The sequence below is a fragment of the Neomonachus schauinslandi genome, unplaced genomic scaffold (genome assembly GCF_002201575.2).
Source record: "Neomonachus schauinslandi unplaced genomic scaffold, ASM220157v2 HiC_scaffold_119, whole genome shotgun sequence".
NCBI lineage: Eukaryota > Metazoa > Chordata > Mammalia > Carnivora > Phocidae > Neomonachus > Neomonachus schauinslandi.
This window is the reverse complement of record NW_025408820.1, coordinates 1-22,428: the sequence shown is the minus strand read 5'-3', so window position 1 is coordinate 22,428 and position 22,428 is coordinate 1. Positions and strand designations below refer to the sequence as shown.

The following is a 22,428-nucleotide window of genomic DNA, read 5'->3' as shown; positions in this document are numbered from 1 at the left end:
GGGTTCGTGATGATACATAGCATAATGTATCATCATAGTAATTGCATAGTAATAATTCCATAGCAGCCGAGCAGCCTGCCTGGTGGTCAGCTGGACCAGGGAAGCCAGGCTGTCTCCACCTCCAGGGAGGCTCAGCCCGAGCAAAGCCTCTCCTCCTCAGGCCTAGCTGGGCTGGGGAGGGCTGGGCTTCCGCACACCTCTCTCTGGAGCCAGGACAGAAGGCAGTCTGGGGCTAACTCCAACAGCATTTCTCTAAGTGTGGCAGGCCTGGAGATGCTCACGGAAAAGCCAGACAACTGGGCCCAGCCTGGCCCTGCGGAATTTGGAATCTTTGCATGCAGAGTATGGCCCAAGATTCTGCATTTTTTTTAAAGATTTTATTCATTTATTTATTTGAGAGAGAGAGACAGTGAGAGAGCATAGGGAGAGGGACAAGCAGACTCTGCTGAGTCGGGAGCCCAATGCGGGGACTCGATCCCAGGACCCCAGGATCCTGATCTGAGCCAAAGGCAGGTGCCTAACTGACTGATCCACCCAGGCGCCCCAAGATTCTGCATTTGAATCTGTCCCGGGTGACTTGGCTGCACACTCCAGTGCAAAACGCACTATCATCTGCTAGCCAGTCATTGTTACTTCGGGGAGGTGGTCTCGAGGACATCCCACTCCAAGTGGCCCACCTCCTCCGAACCCCCGCCAGTCTGGTCCTCCCTGCTGGGGTGCAGATGGGGAGGGGGCTTCTCGGGTACCCCCTGTGGACTGATGATGCTCTGCTCTCCCGCAGGCCATGGCCATGGGCATGATGACCGAATACTACCACTTCATCTTCACCACGCTGGTAACGTACCTCTGGGTCCTGGCACGGGTCAGGGTGGGGTCCCCTCAGAACAAGGTCAGCCAGGTGGGGACCGTTGCGACAGCTGGAGGAGACTCAGGCTGGCCCTGCTTCCTAAGGCTGTAGGTGTGGCCCCAGGCAAGGGCCCAGAGACATCTTCGTGGCCCGCCCACGTTGAGAAATGTCCTCGAGTTGTGACTCAGGGCAGTGAGTCTAGACCTACCTATGTCAACACAAGCCCCTCTGATGAGTAGCCAGTCATTAACCTCCCTGCCTCAGTCTCTTCGTCTGCAAAATGGGTGCGATAATAGCTTCTACCTCCTAGAATTATGAGCTCAGAAAGTACAATGCTGAGAGCAGTGCCTGATTTGTGTGAAGACCGATGCAAGTATTAGCTGCTCTTATTAAGATGACCCTCGGCTCCCAGCCCACACGCTTCCCCACGGATGTCTCAGTCCTCACGCAACAACAGGAAATGCTGCTTTGGATTCCTGCAGCATCCGTGCTGAAGTCTGCCCACTCTCTTGTCAGCTGGGCCAGCCCACCTGCGGGCTCCAGATGGGTCCTGTCCAAACTCAGAGAACATTTAGGGCCATTTCAACCCATTAGGATAATTAGTTGTGGCCTGAAATCAGCAGAATGAAGAGATCCTTGTGCCAAAGGGGCACCCACACCCAGCCTCCCTGCCCTGGAGCAGACGTTCTAGCGCTTCGCTGGGGCCCTGGGTGGACTCTTCCACTCAGCCCGGTTCTGGGGCACTGATTTCCTGGCCATGAAACAGGCTCCCGCTCTCCTCGTCAGCCTTGCTCCAGCCCAACAGGCTTCTGCGTTCCCTCATCCATCTGGCACCCAGGTAACCCTCCTTCCCCAGCGCCTGGGCTCCGGTGAGGGTCTCATGATGCCTGGCACGGAGGCCCCTCCCTCGAGGAGCTCCCATCCTGTGTGGTCCGCACCTCCACGTCTAGCTCCTTCGCAGGTGTGTGCCATCCCAGGCCTGGACATGTGGCCGTGGCACACAGTGGAAGGAGACACCCGGTGTGGAGGGGTTGGCAGAAGGTAATTTGAGGCAGGAAGGCAGATGCTTAAACAGGACCTTGAAGCATCAGTAGGAGTTCACCAAGGAGAGAGAGGAAGAGTATTCTACACAGACGGAACAGCATAACCAAAGGCCAAGAGGCAGGGTAGCTCTTCACTGGAGAGCTGGGGCTGGCTCAATCTGACTGATTGCTAGAGCCCATTACAGTCATCTGCTCCCAAATCCACGTTCAGTGATAGTGCGGAGGTAGCTTGGGAGTCGGCCTTGGTGGAAGGAATATTCATACCACAGAAGTTGGCAAATACTACAAATAAGGGTTTGTAACCTCCCCTCCACCGAGAGCTGGTTACTAAGCATTTACCAGCACACCGCTCTTTCTTCCCCACCCACTGTACTCTGTGCCCTTGGCAGAGCTCCTGATCCAGGGCTCAGATCTGGGCATCTGCTGGGAGTCATGTTGGGAGAAAAGGATTCTGGAAGCTGGTGACTGAGATTGGGCACCTTCTTCCCCAAGTCCCTTCTGGATTTCTACACACCCAAGCTGACTTTTCCATGTCGTGTTATATCCTAGAAAGTCATTGGAGGCTGGAGGATGAGGCCGCCAGATCTCCCATATTCTACCTCTGTTTGGAGCTGCGATCAGGGCAGAGGAGGAAGGCTGGAAAGGTGCAGTGGGGCACATTCATGGGCCCAAGGCCCTGTCCCTGCCATGGCAGCCCTGTCCATCCCATCCTGGGCATCTAGGGTGCTGAGACCAACTTCTGGGCCCTTAGCCCAGTGGCCTGGCTCGACCTTTCAGGCAAAGCTCTAGAGAAGGGACCTCTCTAGTGACCCCATGTTGTTCTCACTGATGCCATTGCCTTCCTGGGGTCAAGATTAGAGGTCTTGGAGGGAAGCTCAGGGCAGGATCCTAGTGTTGTGGGTTGTCCTGCAGCCCTAGACAGGATCCACTTTTCTTACTTTTTCATTTCCTTATTCAGGCATCCATTTACTCACTTCCGGCAACCACGTACAGATGCTCTCAAGGCCCCAGGTTCTGAGCTAGGTGCTTGGGTGGGAGAGAGTATGCAGAGACGGATCCACACAAAGCTCACCAGTTGGCAGGCTTCCTTCATGCATATAAGGATCAAGGACTGTGCCCAATTCACCTGCCCATCTCTGGTGCCCAAAGAGTGCCTGGCATGCAGTAGGTGCTCATTAATGCTTGGATGAGTGAATGACTACCATACAAAGTAGAAGGTAATCCGTGAAGTTATCAACACCCTTGTCATGGCAACAGTTAAGACCTGGTTGGTGCCAGCTGGTGCCAGCCTGCCTGAGTTAGAGTCGAGATCCTTCCACTTCCTGGGCAAGTTATTTCAACCTCTCTGGACCTCCTTTTCCCATCTACAAAATGGCCACAGTGACAGCGCTACCTCATAGCACTGTTAGGCTGAGCGTGCTCTATGTCGAGTGCCTGATGTTTATTGAAGTGGTAGGTAAGAGTTCAGTGGATGAAGTACCTCTTGCTTACGTCTTCCATGTATTCAGCATACGTCATCTCATCCAGAGATTCAGAATGCCTCTCCAAGGGAGGTATGATCTCCCAACTTTACAGCAAAGTAGAAACTGAGGCTTGAGAGGTCACCCAGCAAGAAAGGGGCAGAAGGAGGATTTTTACCAGCTGGAAGCTGTCCAGCTCCGGAGGCCTCTGCTGGGAGCTGTCACGCTGAAAGCCCGCACGAGGCAGTGGCTGCCTCCTCTGGCCACAAGCGGCATCGATGGTCCAGATGCGGTGATTGACACGAATGGGGGGAATGGAGCCTCCACAAATCTCAGCAGGGCCCACTCTTCACGGGTTCCAAAGCCCTTTCTCCACATTGCTGCTTTACCTCTTCACAGGGCAGGGGTTTTGCTCCCCGTTGATAGATGGGCAAACCTGGGACCAGAGAGGTTGAGTGACTTGCCCAGTCTCCCAGCAGATCAGGGGTAGAGGCCTTGGCTCCTGACTGCCGGTCTTGTGCATGGCTGTCCCAGCCCCCTGCCCGTCCTCCTCCCCGTGCCTCTCTGAGGGTCCGGGAGAGTGACTGCCCAGGGAGGCACAACCCTTACACACGAACAGCTCCGCAGTCTGCAAGGGAGTAGGTGTGTCGGCGTGTGTCGGCGGGGAAGGGGTCCACCAGCATCTCTCCCAGCTGCCCCCTCGCCGCCTGCCTGCCCGGGCAGCAGCTGCGTGTCCCTTGGACCCTCCACTCCAGCCCGTGTCCCACTTCGGCCTCGGCTCCACTCCGCGATCCTCCTTCCAGCCTCCGTGGGCTTCAGAGTTTACCTCGTGATCTTGCCTCTTCACGCCCGTTGGTCAGTCAAGGCTGTATTTCGGGAGGCCGGTGGCATCTGGCATTTATTTGCTTCCCTTTCGGAAACCCACGTCACCAATGCTTCGCTGCTAAAAAATTCTCCGAACTGCTGCTTTCACGCAGTAGACATTTTAATTACCCCAGTGGCCATAATCAGCTCCAGCCAGCTTCAAGCCCTTCCCAGATAACCCGCGTTACTCGGCCCCAGCTGAGCCCCTGGTGCATGTCATGTGTAGGTAAAAGCCTGGAGGTGAAAAAAGAATTATAATAAATTAATAGATAAGCAATCACAATTAATGCCACTTCCCAGCAATAACAGTTATATCATGGGAAAGATATTTTCATCTGTCATTCCTTAAGGCAATGTTTTCCGAGCTTCAGCTTCTACCCAGTCAGACCCATGGGGTGCTAATGAATTAGTCTATTATGTTATGCTGAATGTTTCTAAAAGGTCCCTCGTCGATACTGAATTCAGTGTGTCAACATTTGGCATCAAGAACAGCAACTTTTTGCCAAGCGGCAAGGTTGCCCGTGGTTCACTGTGTACGGCGCTTGGGGTCTCCGCCCAGGGCAGCGCGGATACAGAAGCGGAGCTGGACAAAGAGGCCTCTTTAGCAGCTCCCGTCATCCCTGCCCTCGTGTCACAGGAGTGGGGACGCTTGGTGCCGCAAGCCCTACAACACTTTGCGCCCCAGGCTTAGTATGACAGGGAAGGAGGTGACCCCAGCAGTGACACCCCATCACCCCCGCCGGGTTGGAATGGCTGCGGCCACCCCGTGAGTGTCAACAGAACACATGCTATGTCTAGAGACCGGAAGGGCCGATGTCACCAGCCCCCAACCGCCCACCAGGGCCAGGGATGCCACCCTTCGCACTGAGTCCAGTTGGCCTCTGGTCCTAGAGGAGGGTGAACCGAGTCATGGACGCCCTGGGCACGCTGATGCTTTGGCATCTTTCAGGCTTTAGGTAGTAAGTCAGCACTGTATTGGAGAGGAGGCTGGGCCCCATGCTGGGGTGGAGTGAGGGGGGCGTCCCCTGAGGGCAGAGGTCAACTTCTCTTCGATGGCCCTGGCAGTGAGCTCCAGCCCCAAATTCACATTCTCCATCCTACGAAACAAAACTGTTCCACCTCTCCTCACCTGCCTTCTCCAAAGGCGATTTGGGGGAAGATCGCTTGATACTAAAGCAAGCCCCTTAAGGGTCTCACTCTCCCACCCCCCCCCCAAGGCAATTTACCAAACCCTTCCTAGCCTCCAGCTTCACTGAGAGCTCCCCCGAGAGGAGGATGTGAAACACTAGTCTCCCATACCAGGCCCTTCCCAGCGCTGTTTAGGCGCCCCAGAGAGCTACTCGGCTGGCTGACCCTTCTTTCCACTTTGGGTGACAGGGGTGTTTGGCTCAGAGGTTCGGGGGGGAGACAGGCATAGACACTAACAGTTGTTATCAGTGGAGGTGAAAGCCAAGAGGTCCCAGGATGAAAGCAGAAGCCCCTCCGACCCACCCTGTTGTGCATGTGTAAAGGAGTAGTCAGGGGAGGCTTCCCGGAAGAGGTGCCACTTGAATTGAATCTCAGAGAATGGCCCACCCAAGAGGGTTGAGAAGAGAGACAGTCCAGCCAGAGGCTAGAAGATGCGCAAATGCTGGCATAGCGATGAGAAGCTGTGTGATGGGGGCAGGGGCAGGCGTCAGCGAGGAAGGGAGAAGGGGAAAGTGGTTTGGTTCCTGAAACAAACATGGGAGTGGGTGGGAAGAAAAGTGGGGCTGGAGGGCGGTGGAGAGCTTTATAGACTAAACTAAGGAACTTGCACTTCGTTCTGAGAAGGCAGTAAGGATTTATAAACACGGGAGTGACAGGGTTGGATTGATCCTTCCGAGAAACCCCTCTGAATGCTGTGTGGACTGCAGGCTGGTCACGGGACAGGGGGCGCTTGGGAGCTGGACTGCCTGGGTTGGACTCCAATTCTCCACAGGTTAGCTGTGAAGCTTAACCTCTCTGTGACTCAGTTCCTTCCTCCGAAATGGGGTGATAGTAACACCCTCCTTGGATAAGGTGGAAATGAGAATTCAGCGAGTTAATGCACAAAAGGCATTTAGAACGCAGCCTGCTGTTCCAAGGTTCACAGGAGCTCATAGCTGTTAGCTCATCGCGATTGTTCCTATATTGCCAAGACGGATAAGGCAGGAAGGACCCAACGCCTCTCTGCTCCTCTCCTCTGACACCCGGGCATGTCTCTGGGGCCGTATCCCATGACTGTCACAACCTGCTGCCAGATAATATTGGTCAAACACTTATCTATGTCAACCATGCACCAGACGTGCTCTGTGCACATCCATGAACCCACTTCTTCCTCATGACAACCCCCCCCCACCGCTAGGTCCTGTTATCATCGCCTACATTTGGCAGCTGAACCCACCTGAGGTAAGGAGGGTAGATGCACCTGGAACCCAGATGGTCTGGCTTCGCAGTCTGTGCCCCCGAGCTTTGCCGGGGCTGCCTCCGTGCGCCGCGCTCGGGAAGGCGCTGTGGGGAGAGAAGCCTCCTTCTGGGCATGCCCTCCCCACGCCCCTCCGCTCCTCTGATTCCACACGTGTCCCCAGCTCAGCCCCGTCAGGAGTCATGACTTAGATGAGGAGCTTCTCAAATCACAGAGTTGCCAGGCCGCACCTCAGACTCTCCATGGCCTATACTCCCCAAAACAGCTCCAAAGACAGTTCGGGTGCATATCGTGTGTTTGGCAACCACTGGGGCATAAAGCACAGGTATTTTCGAATAAGACAGACGGCGGTGTACCACCCGCTGTCCAAGTGTGTGGGAGGGAAACCCTGGATTTGGAATGCTTCTGATTTCCATGGTGTAAATACTCTCCCCGCAGCTGGTATCAGGCGACCAGTGTGAGGTGACTGGAGGCAGGAAGAAGTGCCAAGTGCTAACAGTTAGCTCCCACAGGCCAGCGCGAGCCAGCTCCAACACCCCACTGAAACAGGCCTGGGTACAAATTTTGCTCTGCCTTTTTTGAGCTTTATGACCTCAGGCAGGTCACCTCATGCCCCTGACCCTGTTTCCTCATCTGTAGAAGGAACACACTGTTAAACAGCTACTCTGCAGGGGTGTCAGGATGGGGTGGTATCCTCCATGTGCAGGGCTGAGGGCAGTACCCACACTCCACTCCCCACTGAGACTGGGGCAGGCACCCTCTGGCCCACTCAGTGAGACCCCCTCATCTGCTGACGACTCCACCTCCTGCTCCCACCCAGCCCCTTCCCCATCCCAGGTCCTGGCCTAGAATTAGCACCCTAGTTGTTTAGGTAAAGCTAGGACTAAATTTTCTTGCCCAGGGTTCAAGCCTGCTCCAGATCTCTCCCCAACATCCTACTCCCTAAACTTTCAAAGAGGAAGCCAACACCATGCATTCCAGAAGGAGCCCATTTTGAGTGTGCAGCAGGAGTAGGAAGAATTTAGCATCAATCGGGAATATGTGAGAGACCAAAGGAAGCCAGCACCATGCGGAAGAGCCGCTCCGTGGGCTCATCATTCCTCGAGCCGCCATCGAGTTCACGGAAGCTTGGACTATTATGGGCTGGGTCTTTTAGTCCCAATGACTGCAGCTGTGCAGAGGACAGTACAGCCCATGGGCTGTCCTGCCTCTCTCCCAGCACAGGATGGAGCATATGAGTTGAGGGACCCAGGAAAAAGGATGGACCAGAGGCTGGGACAGAAGACAGCTTGATGAGGGTAGAGCATAGAAAAGAATAGACAGTTGACCAGGAGGACCTTAGGACTCAGTTTCCCAAACCACTAGTAGGAAGGGGCCAATCTAGATGATCATATGTTTTCCCAAAAAGTAAAAAAGTGACTCATGCAAATGTAGGATGAACATGTGTCAAAGACGTATTCAATTCGTTAACAAGGGAACAGTAGGATGGTACCGCTGGCTCAGAGAGCTTTGGAGGGATTGAATTTTTATTGGGAGGGAAAAACACCGAATAAGACTGCTCAGTTAGTTACAAAATGGATTAATGTCCTGCAAGGGTAATAAGCCACCACAGTGGGTTTTATCTTTTCAACGGGCAACAATCTCCAAGTTTACCCAGAGTCTGGGCTTCAACCAGTAGCTGACGGTGAAGTCAGACCTGGGCGTGTTCTCCCAGAGAATCACACAGTGCAGGGCAGGCCTGGTAAGGGACGCTTCCATACTACATTGAACAGAGATGCTGCTCTCCTTCTGCCTCATTTGCAAGCGTGGCAGTTTTTTGTTTTGTTTTGTTTTGTTTTTTAAAGATCTTATTTATTTATTTGACAGAGAGATAGCAAGAGCAGGAACACAAGCAGGGGGAGTGGGAGAGGTAGAAGCAGGCTTCCCGATGAGCAGGGAGCCCAACGTGGGGCTTAATCCCAGGACTCTGTGATCATGACCTGAGCTGAAGGCAGATGTCCAATGACTGAGCCACACAGGTGCCCCATTGGGGAGTTTTTCTTAACAGGAGGGAGCTCTGCTCTGCTCCTCCTAGGCTACCACCCCCTACCTCTTCAACGCTGCCACTTCTTCCTAGCTTAGCACCTGGCTTCTGCCTCCTTGCCCTACCGGCTCCCCTTGCCCCAGAGCTGGAGCTGCAGAGGGGCTGGTGATGTCAGAGGTGAGGGGAGAGAAGAAGGCAGTGGTATTCCTTGAGTTCCAAGCAGAAAGACTATTCTTTTAATTGAATTATAATTGCCCTACAGTACTATGTTCATTTCAGGGGTACAAGATAGCCAATCAGTATTTTTATACATTACAAAATGATCCCCACAAAAGCTTTGGTTATCTGTCACCATACAAAGTGATTACCGAGCGGTTGACTGCATTCTCTATGCCCATTACATCCCCATGACTTACTTACTTTATAACTGGAAGTTTGTACCTCTTAATCCCCTTGACCTAACTTGCCCATCCCCCCACCCCTCTCCCTTCTGGCATCCACCAGTTTGTTCTCTGTATTTATGAGTTTGTTTTGTTTTTTTAGATTCTATATATAAGTGAAATCCTACAGTATTTGTCTTTCTCTGTCTGACTTCACTTAGCATAATGTCTTCTGGGTCTATCCACAGTGTTACAAAATGGCAGGATGTCCTTCTCTCTTATGACTGAGTTACATTCCTTTGTATATATACACTGCATCTTCTTTATCCGTTCATCTAGTGACAGACACTTGGGCTGCTTCCATATCTTCTCTTGTAAACAATGCTGTAGTGAACATAGGAGTGCACCTTTGTTTTCAAATTAGTTTCTCTGTTTTCTTCAAATAAATACCCAGAAGTGGAATTGCGAGATCATAGGGTAGTTCTGTTTTTAATTCTTTGAGGAGACTCCGTACCATCTTCCAGAGCGGCTACACCGGTTTGCATTCCCACCACCAGCACGCAAGGGTTCCTTCTCCACATCCTCGCCAACACTTGTGATGTCTTTTTGATTTTAGCCATTCTGACAGGTGGGAGGTGATTGCTTCTTGTGGTTTTGATTGGCATTTCCTTGATGATGAGGGATGCTGAGTATCTTTTCAAGTACTTCTCCCTTTCAGCCTGTTCCATTTTGTTGATGGTTTCCTTCACTGTGCAAAAGCTAGAAAACACTATTTTAAAATAGTCTTTTTGGGGGCGGGGGATACAACTCCCTTCAGCTTCCCCTGGAGATGCCCAGGCCCAGTGCTCTTTGTCCTCCCAAAGTGGGCACCCCCGTCATTGGAAATGACCATTATGACCATTATCAAGATCGTCTGATGTTCTGGGCTAGGCCTTTCATGTGAACTGCTGCACCGGTCCTATAAAGGAGGCAAGAGCCCCATTTTGTAGACAAAGAATCCAGCTGAGCCACATGCAGGAGGTCCAGCGGCGAGTCGATGAGGTCAGCCACCAGGTGGAGGGCGTTCCAGCTGATCCCCCGTCTGGTGCTCCTGTGGGTACTTTACCACCGCCGCCGAGCCTCACCTCGTGCAGGGCAGGGCTCTGCAGGGAGTTGCCGCCTTGGGCTCCTGGTGCTCAGAGAAGGGCATGTGGGGCAATGGTGGCCCGAGTGAGGGGTGGCTGGAGTTTACAGCAGGCCACAGCTTTATTTACTTGAGCCTCTTTCTGTCAAGGATCTGTATGCGTTAGACCTGGAGCCCTACCGCTACTCAGGGGTGAACCTGACGGGGTTCCGGATTCTCAACGTGGACAACCCGCACGTCTCGGCCATCGTGGAAAAGTGGTCCATGGAGCGGCTGCAGGCAGCTCCCCGGGCAGAGTCCGGCCTGTTGGACGGCGTGATGATGGTATCCCAGCCAGGCTGGCCCAATCCAGGGGCACCCCTTCCTCGGCAGCCCTCCTTCCCTCTTCTGTCCTCTCTTCCCTACTTCCTCCCTGTCTCTGTCTTCCCTCCCACCACTTCCCTTCCTAAGACCTGCTCTGGATCAGCCAGACCTTAGGCTGGGCCCTGAGAACGCAAGGAATCAGACACAGCCCCACCCCCACCCCCAGAGGAGGCTTGTGAACAGGTTGTTGCAGAGTCTGGGGGTGAGGACCCGTGGGTCCTGGGCACAGAGGACTTTGAGCTGTAACCAGCTGGAGCCTAGGGAGGCAGGAAAGGAGAAGGTGGGACAGGGCCTAGGAGAACAGGAGCGATGGGTTGAGGAAGGAGGGCCTCGAAGGAGAAGGTCTGGACTGCAGAGAGGGTGGGAGCTGGCTGTCTGCCGAACAGCAGGGGCGCCCAAGCCCGACCTTCATGGGGGGCATGGACAGGGTCACCCTGGGCCTTTCCCTTGTCAGGGCCCCATAGGCCTGGTGGGGGAGGGGCAGCAGCTTGGGCTCAGGACCCTCAGGGCTGGGGGGCTGCTCTCAGGCCCTGCGCCCTCCCCTCCAGACTGACGCGGCCTTGCTGTACGACGCCGTCCACATCGTGTCCGTGTGCTACCAGAGGGCCCCGCAGATGACCGTGAACTCCCTGCAGTGCCATCGGCACAAGGCCTGGCGCTTTGGCGGCCGCTTCATGAACTTCATCAAGGAGGCGAGTATGCCCCTGCTGCCACCCCCCAGGGCCTCCTCCCTGGGGGCCTCCGGTGCTGCAGAGCAAAGGCGCGGGTGTGGGAGGCAGGCAGAGTCGATTTCCAGCCCACATGGATCCGGGCACATGGGTTCACATCTCTGAGCTTCCGTTCCCTTGGGTGGAAATGGGCTGGACGGGACCCATCTCACAGGGCGGTTGAGAGGGCCGTGGCCCTGGAGCCTGGGAGGTTCTCCGTGGGCGGTCCGAGTTGTCAGCAGGACCTGCGTGGGCTTCCCAGTGCGGCAGACGAGGGTCTCTGCCCCTGGCTGTGTGACCTTGGGCAAGCTGGAGAAGCTTGCTGAGCCTTGGCTGCCTCATCTGCAAAATGGGGTCCAAAGCGTGCCCCCTGAGAGGGATGCCAGGCAGCTGAGACGAGACCCCTGGGTGGAAAGGGCTCAGGGCAATGGCGGGGCAGTGGAGGCTGGTCGGATAATCAGCCCTCCGAACTCCTCTTCACATCCCGGGTCCTCTGGGCCCTGGCTCTGCTGGCTCCGAGGTGGTTGTGAAGTTCCATCCGTGGGGCTGATTCAGAGGAAACGGGAGCAGAAATCTGTCCTGCTGCGAGATGGCCATTGACACTCACAGTGCCAACTGATAATTCTGAAGGACTCTCCATCATCCTTGTCCTCGTAAGCTGCGGACGGCTCTTCACTGCTCCCATTTTACAGGCTGGGGAAGCTAAGGCCAGGGCCAAGCATCCTGGCGACACCGGGATGAGCTATGCGACTTTGGGTGAGAGGATTAACATTTTGATTCTCAGTTTCCTTGACTGTAAAATGGGCATAAAGAGTACCTGCCTCAGTGTTGTTGAGAAGACGGTGTGCAAACTGTACACGGAGCATCTCGCCCAGGATGTGGGCAGAGTCAAATCCTAGTAAATGGTGGATGAAGAAGGCTCGGGGAGAAGATCGGGGCAGGGTTATCCTGGGTCGGAGGGAGAGACCATGTCCAGGCGACTGCAGGTGCTGTCGAGAGAAGCCCTCAAGGAGGGTTGTAGAATGATCTCTCCGTGGCAACCACACTGGACCAAGGTGAGGCAGGCTACCTTGAGCGTTCAGTTATTCAGCAGCTAGTTATGGGCCTGCTGGGCACCAGGCCCTGGGATCCAGTGGGGCTGAGACGGACGAGCCCCTGCGTTCACCAAGCTCACAGCCCAGGGAGGGAGCAGACATGAATCGAGTCCTCGCATTCAGGGATGTAATCCCACGTGCAAAGGAAGGCAGCTCCAGGGGGGTTTATAGCAAAGAGACCCACCACCTTACATGCAGCAGACAGGGTGGCTTTCCCCAAGGGCTGACGTCCCCCTTGCTGCTTGGGAAGGGCGCTAAAAGGAATGGGGATGGGACATGGTCTGTAGAGTTTGACGCTCGTGCCTGTGGAGCTCGTCTCTGCCTCTCCCAGCTGTGTGGCTTCACACGTGTTCCTAGTCAGCCCCGAGCATCCGTTTCCTCACCTGGCAAACACCTTCTTGCCATCGTGGTGATGGAAGCATGAAGTCCTTGGCACCAGCTCCCCTCACGCCCAGAAGGGGCTCCATCTGGTGTCAGTGGTGTTGGCAGAAGAGGACCATGATGGTCCCTTCTCATCCAGCCCCTCAAAACTGCAGAGGAAGGCTGATTGTCCAGTGCCCTGAGCAGGCCTGGTTAGCCTGGGAGATCACCCGCTTGTCTCCTGGGAGCGCTGAGGCCTGACTCCTAGCCCCTGGTGCCTCCTTCCTGGGCAGGCCTCTGACGGAGGGGCCAGAGGCCCTTCTGAGGGGGTCAGTGACCCAAGCCACAACCCCGGGCCCCTTAGGAGCCACACAAAAATGCCTTTGAAGCTTCACCTATTTATTTATTTTATTTATTTATTTTTAAAGATTTTATTTATTTATTTGACAGAGAGAGACACAGCGAGAGAGGGAACACAAGCAGGGGGAGTGAAAGAGGGAGAAGCAGGCTTCCCGCTGAGCAGGGAGCCCGATCGGGGCTTGATCCCAGGACCCTGGGATCCTGACCTGAGCCGAAGGCAGACGCTTAACGACTGAGCCACCCAGGCGCCCCTGAAGCTTCACCTATTTTTTAGCTGTGTGACCTTCGACAAGCTGCTGAACCTCTCTGCGCCTCTGGTCTGCCTCTATACTCTGGAGATTTTCCTAGGGCTGTTGCAGGACGAAGCGAGTTAGGGTGTGTGTGAGCACTTAGGCCAGAGCCGAGCGCAGAGCAGATGCCCAAGAGAGGGGTACCGTTATGTTGTCTCTGTCGTCACGACTGCCATCACTGTGGCTTCTTGTTCGCTGGTGGATTTCCAGCTAACGAGTATCCCTGGGCCACATAGCTTCAGGAACCCTCACCCTGCTCACCCCTCACCCCTTGGAATTTTTGAGGCTCAGTCTGCAGCCCTGAGGGGAGCAGGTTTGTCACTGCCCACACCAGAGGAAGGGGCCCCTTTCTCCCTCTCGGGGCTGACCGGCCCGCTTTGGTGTACCTCCTCTTTCCGGGCCGCCGGCCCAGTGAGTGGCCCTCAGCACTCATGCTCTTTACAGCACCCCTTCAGGGACATCTTCGTGACACCTGCACCTTAGGGCGGTGGACACGGAGGCCCAGAGCAGCCACGTGGCTTGCCCACAGTGCCACAGCTGCCCGAGCCTGGGACCCGAGTGCCCTGCTTGAGCCCAGCACACCGTCTTCCCTCAGACCATTTCCGAGTTGCCCGTCTCCCCCATCTGACTGCGTGACAGTAAATCATTTAAAGACTTGGCATTTCCGAGAGGAGCTGGAAAATACCAGGCCGGAGTTCAGAGCGTGTGAAGCATCTTTCATTTAGCGAGTCTGGAGCGGTGGCTGGAAGGGGCGGGCAGGCCGGGAAATGTCACGGGGAGGGGCTGTCCCCGGCTCCCTGCCCTGCCCTGGCCCTGCCCACCCACCCGGGGCCCACAGGCAGTCCGGGCCCCTGCTGGCATTTGCTTCCTCTGTAGCTGACAAGGGGGAAGGCTTGGCTCCGAATGAAGGCTTGAAGGCATCTGCTGTGATTTCCCCTGGGGGCCAGGAGAGAGCCTGAGGGTACAGAGGAGGGGGAGCTGGCCAGAGCTGAGCCTTTCTGTGAAGCCATAAACAGTGGTCTTCACCTTCTCTGATCTTTTCATCTCTCTCCCCAACCCCGTTTCCGGCCCCCTGGGCTGTAGAAGCCTCTCCCACAGAACTTGGTCGTGGTGAGGCCAAGCTCTTCAGCTCTGTTCCTGCAGACCGGGCTTCGTCCCTGCACCACCATGATACAGGATTTGTATATGGCTCAGCCCCTCTTTGAGCCTCAATGTCTATGACCCTAAAATGGGGGCGACAGTGACACCCACCTGGCAGGATTGTCATGAGACAAAATCAGTGCATTCAGGGAAGGAGGTTAGCCTTCTATGACAGGATTTCTACTGAGGCCTCGGGCCCTGGCCCAAGTGACCAGCCCTAGTCCAAGGGAGCTCCATGGAAGGAAGCAACAAAGGAGTACTAATAATATAGACCACTTAGTCAGGGCGGTGTAGGCCAGGCACTTGCTAAACACTTTTTACATCCTTTTTAACACTTTTTTAACACTGAGGAAACAGGTCATTTTCCCCTTCCCGAAGCTCGGAGAGGTTAGATGATCACTTTCTGTCCAACTCCTTTTAACAGCCTCCCGGACCCCTTCCAGGCCTCACCCCTCTGCCTGAGTTAGTCTACCTAGCTGCTCCCCCCTGCACACTTCCCACGATGCCTTAGAGCTGCCCAAGTGTTTGGAGAGCCCCTCGGGTGTCACTGTGGCCTCCAGGGATCCATGATCCCATGAACTTGGGTGCCACACTGTGAGTGTAAACATGAGTGTCGGTGGCGTTGGGCCAGGGAGAGGCCCCGGAACCTTTTTCAGAACCTCCAGGGGATCCTGACCCCAGTGTGCCAAAGCAAGGACCGCGATATTCAGGCCTCCCCCGTCCACATGCTCTGGCGCCCCCTTCCCCAACCCTGTCAGCCCGCAGCTCCCCCTGGTTCCCAAGGACTCCAGGTTTGTTCTCCCAGACTCAGAAAGCTGGTGGCATTGGGGCGTTCACCTGGGTGCCCGTGGCCTCCTACCTCCACGGAGGAGGGAGAGAAAGGGCATAGCTCCAGCCCGGGTGCTGGGACCCTGGGACCCGAGCGGCAGGGTGGGCTCTCATCCACTTGGTGAGCTTGGGGGATGTGCTGGCCCCAGGGGGGCCTGCCTCCTTGTCTGTGAAATGGGGATGGCGACCTCACCTGCCTCCCCCCCCCCCCCCCCCCCCGCCAGGGCGGCAGGTTACATGCTCGGAGCAGCGGGAAGTACTGGGGGCCTCTGGGCCCCCAGGAAGGGTATCTTCTAGAAAGGAGTTGGCAAATCTTTTCTGCCACAGGCGGGAGAGTGACTATTTAGGCTTTGTGGGCCAGATGGTCTCTTTGTAACTATTCACGCCCGCAGGCACTGGGCCAGAGAAGCCAAAGACACTAAGTAAACACATGGGTGTGACCGCGTTCTCATCCACTGTTCACAGAAACAGGCCGCAGGGGAGTTGGGGTCGCCAGCCGTGGATTGCCCATCCCTGATCTGGAAGAGTGGGGCTCTTCTCAGCTCGGGTCCGGGGTATTCTCTGAACCCCGGCCTTTCTGTGCTAGCCATGTTAATGGCAATAAAAGATCACAAAAGCTGGCATTTGTTCAGAGCTCGGGTATGTACCGTGCACCATCCTAAGTATTTTATGGGATTTATCTCATTCCACCCTCGTGGCATTTTGGTACTATTACAAACTCCATTTTGTAGAGGAGGAACCTGAGACAGAGAGGTGAAGTGGAATCCCCCAGGTGGCACGGCTAACTGCGGTTGGACCCGGGCCTTCTGACCCCCACGTTCTTAACCACGACCCCGTGGAGCCGGGCTGGCGGCGGCGGTGGGGTAGCTTCTCTGTCTCCTCCGGCTCTCCTCCAAACATCTGGTCTTCCAGCCAGGGCTGGCTTGGCCCCTTGGCTTTTCCGCCTCCGCGCAGGTCTCGCCTGCCCCAGGCCGCCCGCCTGCCTTCTTGCCCCTCTCTGGGGACCCGCCACGGGCTCCCCCGCCTCATGGCTTCAAGGCGGGGGCTCAGTTGAGTGCATCTGAGATCGATGTTGTACACGAGAAGGTGCAAATGTAATGCTGGCTAAAGAGCATAATAGAATTTATGGAAATCGCTGGCTCGCACCACAGCCCGTGCAATGATGGAGGTGATTATTAATTAATCATAGTCTTGGGGGAACAGTATCAGTGCAAAGAGTAATTAAAATGAAGCATTGTACAGTTGTACCGAATGATGATTTATGAGCCCGAGGAATTGCCGCTCTGCCCTCTCCCTTCCGGCAGGCTCAATGGGAAGGATTAACTGGACGGATTGTTTTCAACAAAACCAGTGGCTTACGGACAGATTTTGATCTGGACATCATCAGCCTGAAGGAGGATGGCCTGGAGAAGGTACGTGGGCTCAGGAGAGGGAGGGACAAGACCTCGGGGGCTTGACATGCCCTGGCATGGCCTGTGCCTTGGTCCTTTGGAGAACATGAAGGCATGGTCGGGCTGGAGGGGTGCAGAACCCAGTGGCCTGGCCGTGGCCGACACCCAAACTGTCACTCTGTGAGCAAGGGCCACTGGAGATGCTTAACCTGGGAAAAGTAATGAAAGGCTCAGGGGGCAGAAAGACAGACCTGACTTTGGGTAACAGAAACTTCCAACAACGAGGGGGTGCCTACCTGGGAAGTAATGAGCTCACTGTCACTGGAGGCATTTAAGCAAAGATTAAGCAACATGGTTGCTTGTCTGGGAACTGGAGTTGGTTCTTATCCTTGGAGAGAGGTTGAAGCACATGGATTCTGAAATCCCCCCTCTTGGTTTCTAAGTCCTCAGTGATTCCAGGGGGTTTGGATGAGGATAGCAGGCCCTTTGGGGGCTGGGGCCTCCATCTGGCCACCAGCAAATGTTTGTAATGAGGCCAGTTCTGCTCTCTGGGAATAGTCCACATATTCTGTCGAGTCAGGCTGCTGGGCTGAGGAGATTCAACATTAGCCCCTAATTCTGCACATCCTTGGGGCCTTTGGGCCAGGGGCTCGGCCCCCCCGCCCCTCACACCAGGGCATCTGTCCCGCCCTGGGAATGGGGTGTACGAAGTGCAGGGAGCAAAAGCCCGGAGAAGAAGGGGCTGGCCCTGAGGTCTCTGGGCCTTCAGGATACCCTGATTACTCTCCTGTCCACCCCTGTCTACCCTGGGTCGGGCCTCTCCCTTGCATGATTTTAGCACCCAGCCCTGGCTTCTTCACCTCCACTCCTGAGCCTCCGGCCATCCTGAGTGTATACACACACACATACACACACGCATGCACACACACACACATGCACACACACATGCATGCATGCACGCAAAGCTTCCCAGCGCACAGCCCTACCCCGCTCCGCTGGTGCCCATGGTCCCCCAGCACCGAGTGAAGCTCCAGCCTCTCACCTGAGCCTTTATGGCTCTCCAAGAAATAACCCAGCCTGCCTTTCCAGACCCAGCCTCCATGGCCCCCAAAACATTCCCCACGGCCCAGCCATGCCCACTCCCTCGAGCCCTCCTTTGCCGACGTGGTCACCCTGGTTGTAGGAGTGGCCTCTGGCTCCCGGGTTCGCTCCCTCAGGCACACACTTGGCTCTGGCTGGGTTGTACCTTGTGGCCAAGTTGACTCCATTCACTTCTGAGTTTCCCCACAGACTCCCGGGGACCCCGGGCAGGGGTGTCCAGGGAAACCCCACCTTTCCTCTGCCACTCTTTCGTGCCACATACAGCATCAGCCCCTTAGGGACGGGTTGTGGCTTCTGCTCCTAAGATCAGGGAGACGAGCTGGTCCAACCTCCTCACGGTACGAGTCCTCGAGGAGCAGTCTCCTGGCTCCCGTTTAAACCCGGCAGCGCAGGGGGGCCCTTCCTGGTCCACCAGCATTGCTGCAGTGGGATCCACTCAAGTGGCGTCTCATTTTTGCTCTCTCAGCTGTCGGTCTCTGGGGCTGGCCTAAAATTCCAAGGGTGGCAATTAGCCGCACGTACACCACGGCGGCGATGCACTCCCGGGCCCGCAGCAGACCTCAGGAGTGGGTCACGAGAGCACTCCCCATCTGAGCCCATCACAGCAGCCTTCTCCCAACCAAGGACAGGGTGCCTAGAGCCAACACCCAGGGAAAGCCTTCCTACTGTCCCGGGACGAAGGCTGACCTGCACCCTCCGGAGGCTCCTGCTTGCAGCCACCTGGAGCGTGAGCAGACAGCCTCTGCAGAGCTCGGGCCTCCTCGGTCCTGACTGTCCTCACATCCCCAGGGCACCTGGGGCCTAGCAGGGCGCATGCAGCTGGAAGTCCATAGATGCTTGCAGGGGCCAGGGTTTCAGCTGCTCAGGAACCGCTGGACAGATGTCTGTGGGCCCTCCGGGTGGGCTGCTGGGGACCCTCGTGAGCTCGGCCCACTTGAGAGAAGGACCTCTGACACCGTCTGCATGTCTCTCCTCTGGGCTCGGGGGTCTGCACAGACAGAAATCCTGCCTGGAGAGGGTGCTAAGCCCAAACACAGCCACCCTGCCTCTTGTCTCGTGGCTTCTGTTTGCTAAGCCGGGTCACACTGATCCCGCCAGCTCCCGCCGGGGGCTCTGGGAGGATTAGGGCAGAATTACCCAGGCATAATTACATGGCTCCCTGCTATCAGCTTTGCGCAGCTCTCTGAATGGGATGTTTGCGTTCGGCCTCTCTGTTTAATTGATTAAGTTTCCTGAGTGCCCCCCAGCTAGGCCAAGGACAGAGTGGGCATGCCAAAACCTTCCTTGAGGGAGAGGACCCGAGAGGGGGGTGGAGCTGGGCAGCAGTGGACCTTCACGAGGCCCCGGGTGTTAGAAGGATTGGTAAACTGGATCTTCCCCGGCCTCCTCCAGCTTTGGGCCTGATAGCAACAAGCACACTGTGGGGACACAGATGATGCCACCTTGGCCACCCTATCTGCCAACTTTAGAAGTAAAACTGCAAAGCTAACTGCTTTCAAACCCAGCGGCCCTCAGGGAGGGCCCTCCTCTCTGGTCTTCTACCCCCAAAACAGCTACAAAGACCAGCTCCTGCCCAGGGAGCCTTCCTGCAGGTGACATGTCTCCTCCGCTGTAACCCATTCTGCAAATGCTTAGTGAACATCTCCCTTGCTCCAGGCCCTGCCCTGGGCTGTGGAGGGTGCATGGCCCCGGGAGGTGGCACCAGAGCGGAGACCCAGTGAGTGAGCAGCTGGGTGCCCAGCCTCTTCCCCAGGAAGAGGGGGGCCCACCAGGCTCAGAGTGCCTCTGCCCCAAGACCCCTGATTTCCTAGTGCACCTGCTCCACCCCTGGCTGAGCTGAGGTCCCTGGACTGTCTTTACGCTCACCTTCTCCTCTGCATTTTCCCCACCAGCTGTGCTGGGGTTGCCAGCAAGGGGGAGGTGGCAGAATTCTGGAGACTCGACACCTTGGGCCCTCCTCCCAGAAGAGAGGCAACAGGGTTGTCCGAAAGGTTAGCTCACAGCATGTTAGCTGTGATGATGCTCCCGAGGAAGGGGAATGAGTGAATGGTCTTGTTGGTGTGGAGAAAAGATGGAAAGACTGGGGGTTCAGCCCCTGTTTTCTGTCTGTCTGTCCATCCAGGTTGGTGTGTGGAGTCCTGCGGAGGGGCTCAACATCACGGAGGTCGCCAAAGGCCGAGGCCCTAATGTCACTGACTCTCTGACAAACAGGTCGCTCATCGTCACCACCGTGCTGGTAAGAACCTGCAGCCCCGGAGGAGGGATGGTGTGAGCCGGGGACGGGCTGGAAGGACCCAGACCGGGCACCTCTCGGGGCTACTTCGAGACTGGAAGATGGGGGGCGGGTGTGGAAACATGGAGGGTCCCTCAGAAAGCCCTCAGTCACTGGAACAGAGCAACTTGCCCGTGGTCATAGGCCAAAGACCACAGCGGGTGGCTGTCAGCGGCCTTTTCCCAAAGACAGAGTGGGCTGGTCCTCATGCCTGTGTGAGATCTGCTTGGAGGCCCATCTGCAGAGGCCTGTGTGTTTGCATTTCCCCCCACCCACCCACACACCCCTGAGTCCAAGTACGAACCACGATGGGGTAGATGGAAGGAGGTTAACCTGCCCTCTGCCCCAGGACTCAGGCCCCACCTCTTCACCTCAGTTCCCAGGGAAAAGGCCCTTCTCGCTGGTACCCCCAGCTGTGGTGGGCGCTCTGGCCACACCCAGAGAGCCCAGAGGTTCTGTGGGGAGCCCACACATGCCACAGTCCACAGTGCCCATCCGGAGAGCTCTCCTCCATGATCACTCTACCTGCCACCTCCCTCCATTCCCCAGGACTGAATAGCGCCAAGGAGTGGCTCTTGGCATCTCCCAGGCTCTTTGCATCTTGGAGCTCAGGATGGGCAGAAAGACACACCCACACCACTGGCCTCTTAACTGGCCAGTGCTGTGGCCCCTCCGCATGCACCAGCCCTTCCTGGAAGGCCTCCAGGGTGTTCAGAGACACAGCACTGCTCTTGGGGACCCAAGCTGGGCCATGCGGAGGAGAGGCAGCCTGATCACCACCCAATAACTTCAGACCAAAGACCTTTGGAGGACAATTCGGTCAGCTTCTCCTTATAATTAAGCTCATACAATACAATAAATGCAATACGAATAAAGCAAATCCTGTACAGAGCAGAGGGCTCAGCCTGGTTTGGAGTGTTCCGACCAAGTAAGGCTGCCTGGGATGGAATCAGAGAGTAGGGCTGGGCACCCGGCTGTGGGCCCTTCCACGGCGCTGGGGTATGGTTTCCCCACCTGCTTCCCACCGGGGGCAGCTCAGCTGGGCCCCACGGAATGGTCCTTTGCCCTCCCTCTCGTGTGACTCACCCGACAGATGCTTGACGGCGGGTGGTGGACACCCCAGCACCTGCAGCCCGTGGGTCTCATCCCCAGTGTCCAAGGTTGTAACCACTGAGAGGATCCACGTGAAAGGAGCCTTAACAGTGGTTCTGGATGTACTGCCGACGGAGCCAGGGTGGGGGGGCTGGGGAGACACCTGCCCCCCCCAGGTTGGGGCATGAACCCCCCCCACCCCCGAGCACCTCCCCCAACACCATACATCCTGCCTGCCTTTATTGATCAGATTTTTGTGAACTAAAAAAAAAAATAGAAAAATCAGACTGCTGAGGCCAGTAAGTCAAAAGATTTCATCAGGAACGGGAAAAATTGTAAAAAAAAAAAAACAACTAAAAAAGATTAAAAAGAAATAAACAAAAAAGAGCAAAGGAATTAAAGACTGATGAGCAACTGAAGGGATATTGATGTGGATGCAAATAGAAAAGTAGAGAGTTGAAAAGAAACAAAAAAGTTAAAGGGAAAATAATGATGAGAAAAATGAAAATAAAGCAAGAGATGAAAAGGGAAACCATCAAGGAAGACGAAAAATTAAAATAAATAATTAACAGCTCCAGCTAGACAAGGTAAAAAATGTAAAACCAAAATGTCAGAAAGCAAGAGGATAAAAGTGTGACAAAGCTAAAATATAAAAGGGTAAAAATAAAATAATAAAAAGGTGGTAAAAGATTAAAAACAGAGCTGCATAAAATGTGAGCTATAAATAAAACACTTTGCACAAGACGAGATTAACAAAGGTAAAACTAGTGCGCTCGGAGAGATTAGGAAGAAGGGTGATGACGTGGGCCCAGATGATTCAGCCACAAAACAATGCCCTCAAGTGAGTGGCAGGGTAGACGTAATATGCCAGAAGGATACGGGATACACACACCTTTAAAGACCATGGGTATGCATTTTATTAAAATGGCAGCAGCCTGATTTCAAGGGCATAAAACCCTTCTGCAAAGGTGCTCGGGATTTGTTTATACCGCAGAGGCAGGATCCAGCAGACATCCTATGCCCTTCTTGAAGCTTCTTGGTCAACACTCGCAGCTTCTTGCAAAGGTCCAGACCTGATGCACTCAGTCACTTGATGGAAGTCCCACTCGCAGCTTCCGGCTGGCTCTCAGGCACCCCTGGGGATAGGGGAGGAGAGAAACCCCCTTGGCGCACGGCCTGCACAAAGCTCCATCTGTCCCACTGCCTCTCATCTGGGCAAACACTAGCTCAGCAGCAGTGTGACCGGGATGCAGGGGCAAGACTGT

The 22,428-nt window shown here is 55.4% G+C and overlaps 1 protein-coding gene across 1 annotated transcript in view; it reads left to right on the top strand.

The window, feature by feature from the left end:
• LOC110574904 (glutamate receptor ionotropic, kainate 3) overlaps positions 1 to 20,071 on the top strand; it is a 170,501-nt gene extending 150,430 nt beyond the window's left edge. The window contains exons 5-9 of the mRNA XM_044912077.1: positions 782 to 835; positions 10,316 to 10,489; positions 11,077 to 11,220; positions 16,612 to 16,719; positions 19,922 to 20,071. Of these exons, the coding sequence (XP_044768012.1) occupies positions 782 to 835; positions 10,316 to 10,489; positions 11,077 to 11,220; positions 16,612 to 16,719; positions 19,922 to 20,071 (630 nt within the window). The remainder of the gene's footprint in view (positions 1 to 781; positions 836 to 10,315; positions 10,490 to 11,076; positions 11,221 to 16,611; positions 16,720 to 19,921) is intronic.
• Positions 20,072 to 22,428: the final 2,357 nt, after the last annotated feature.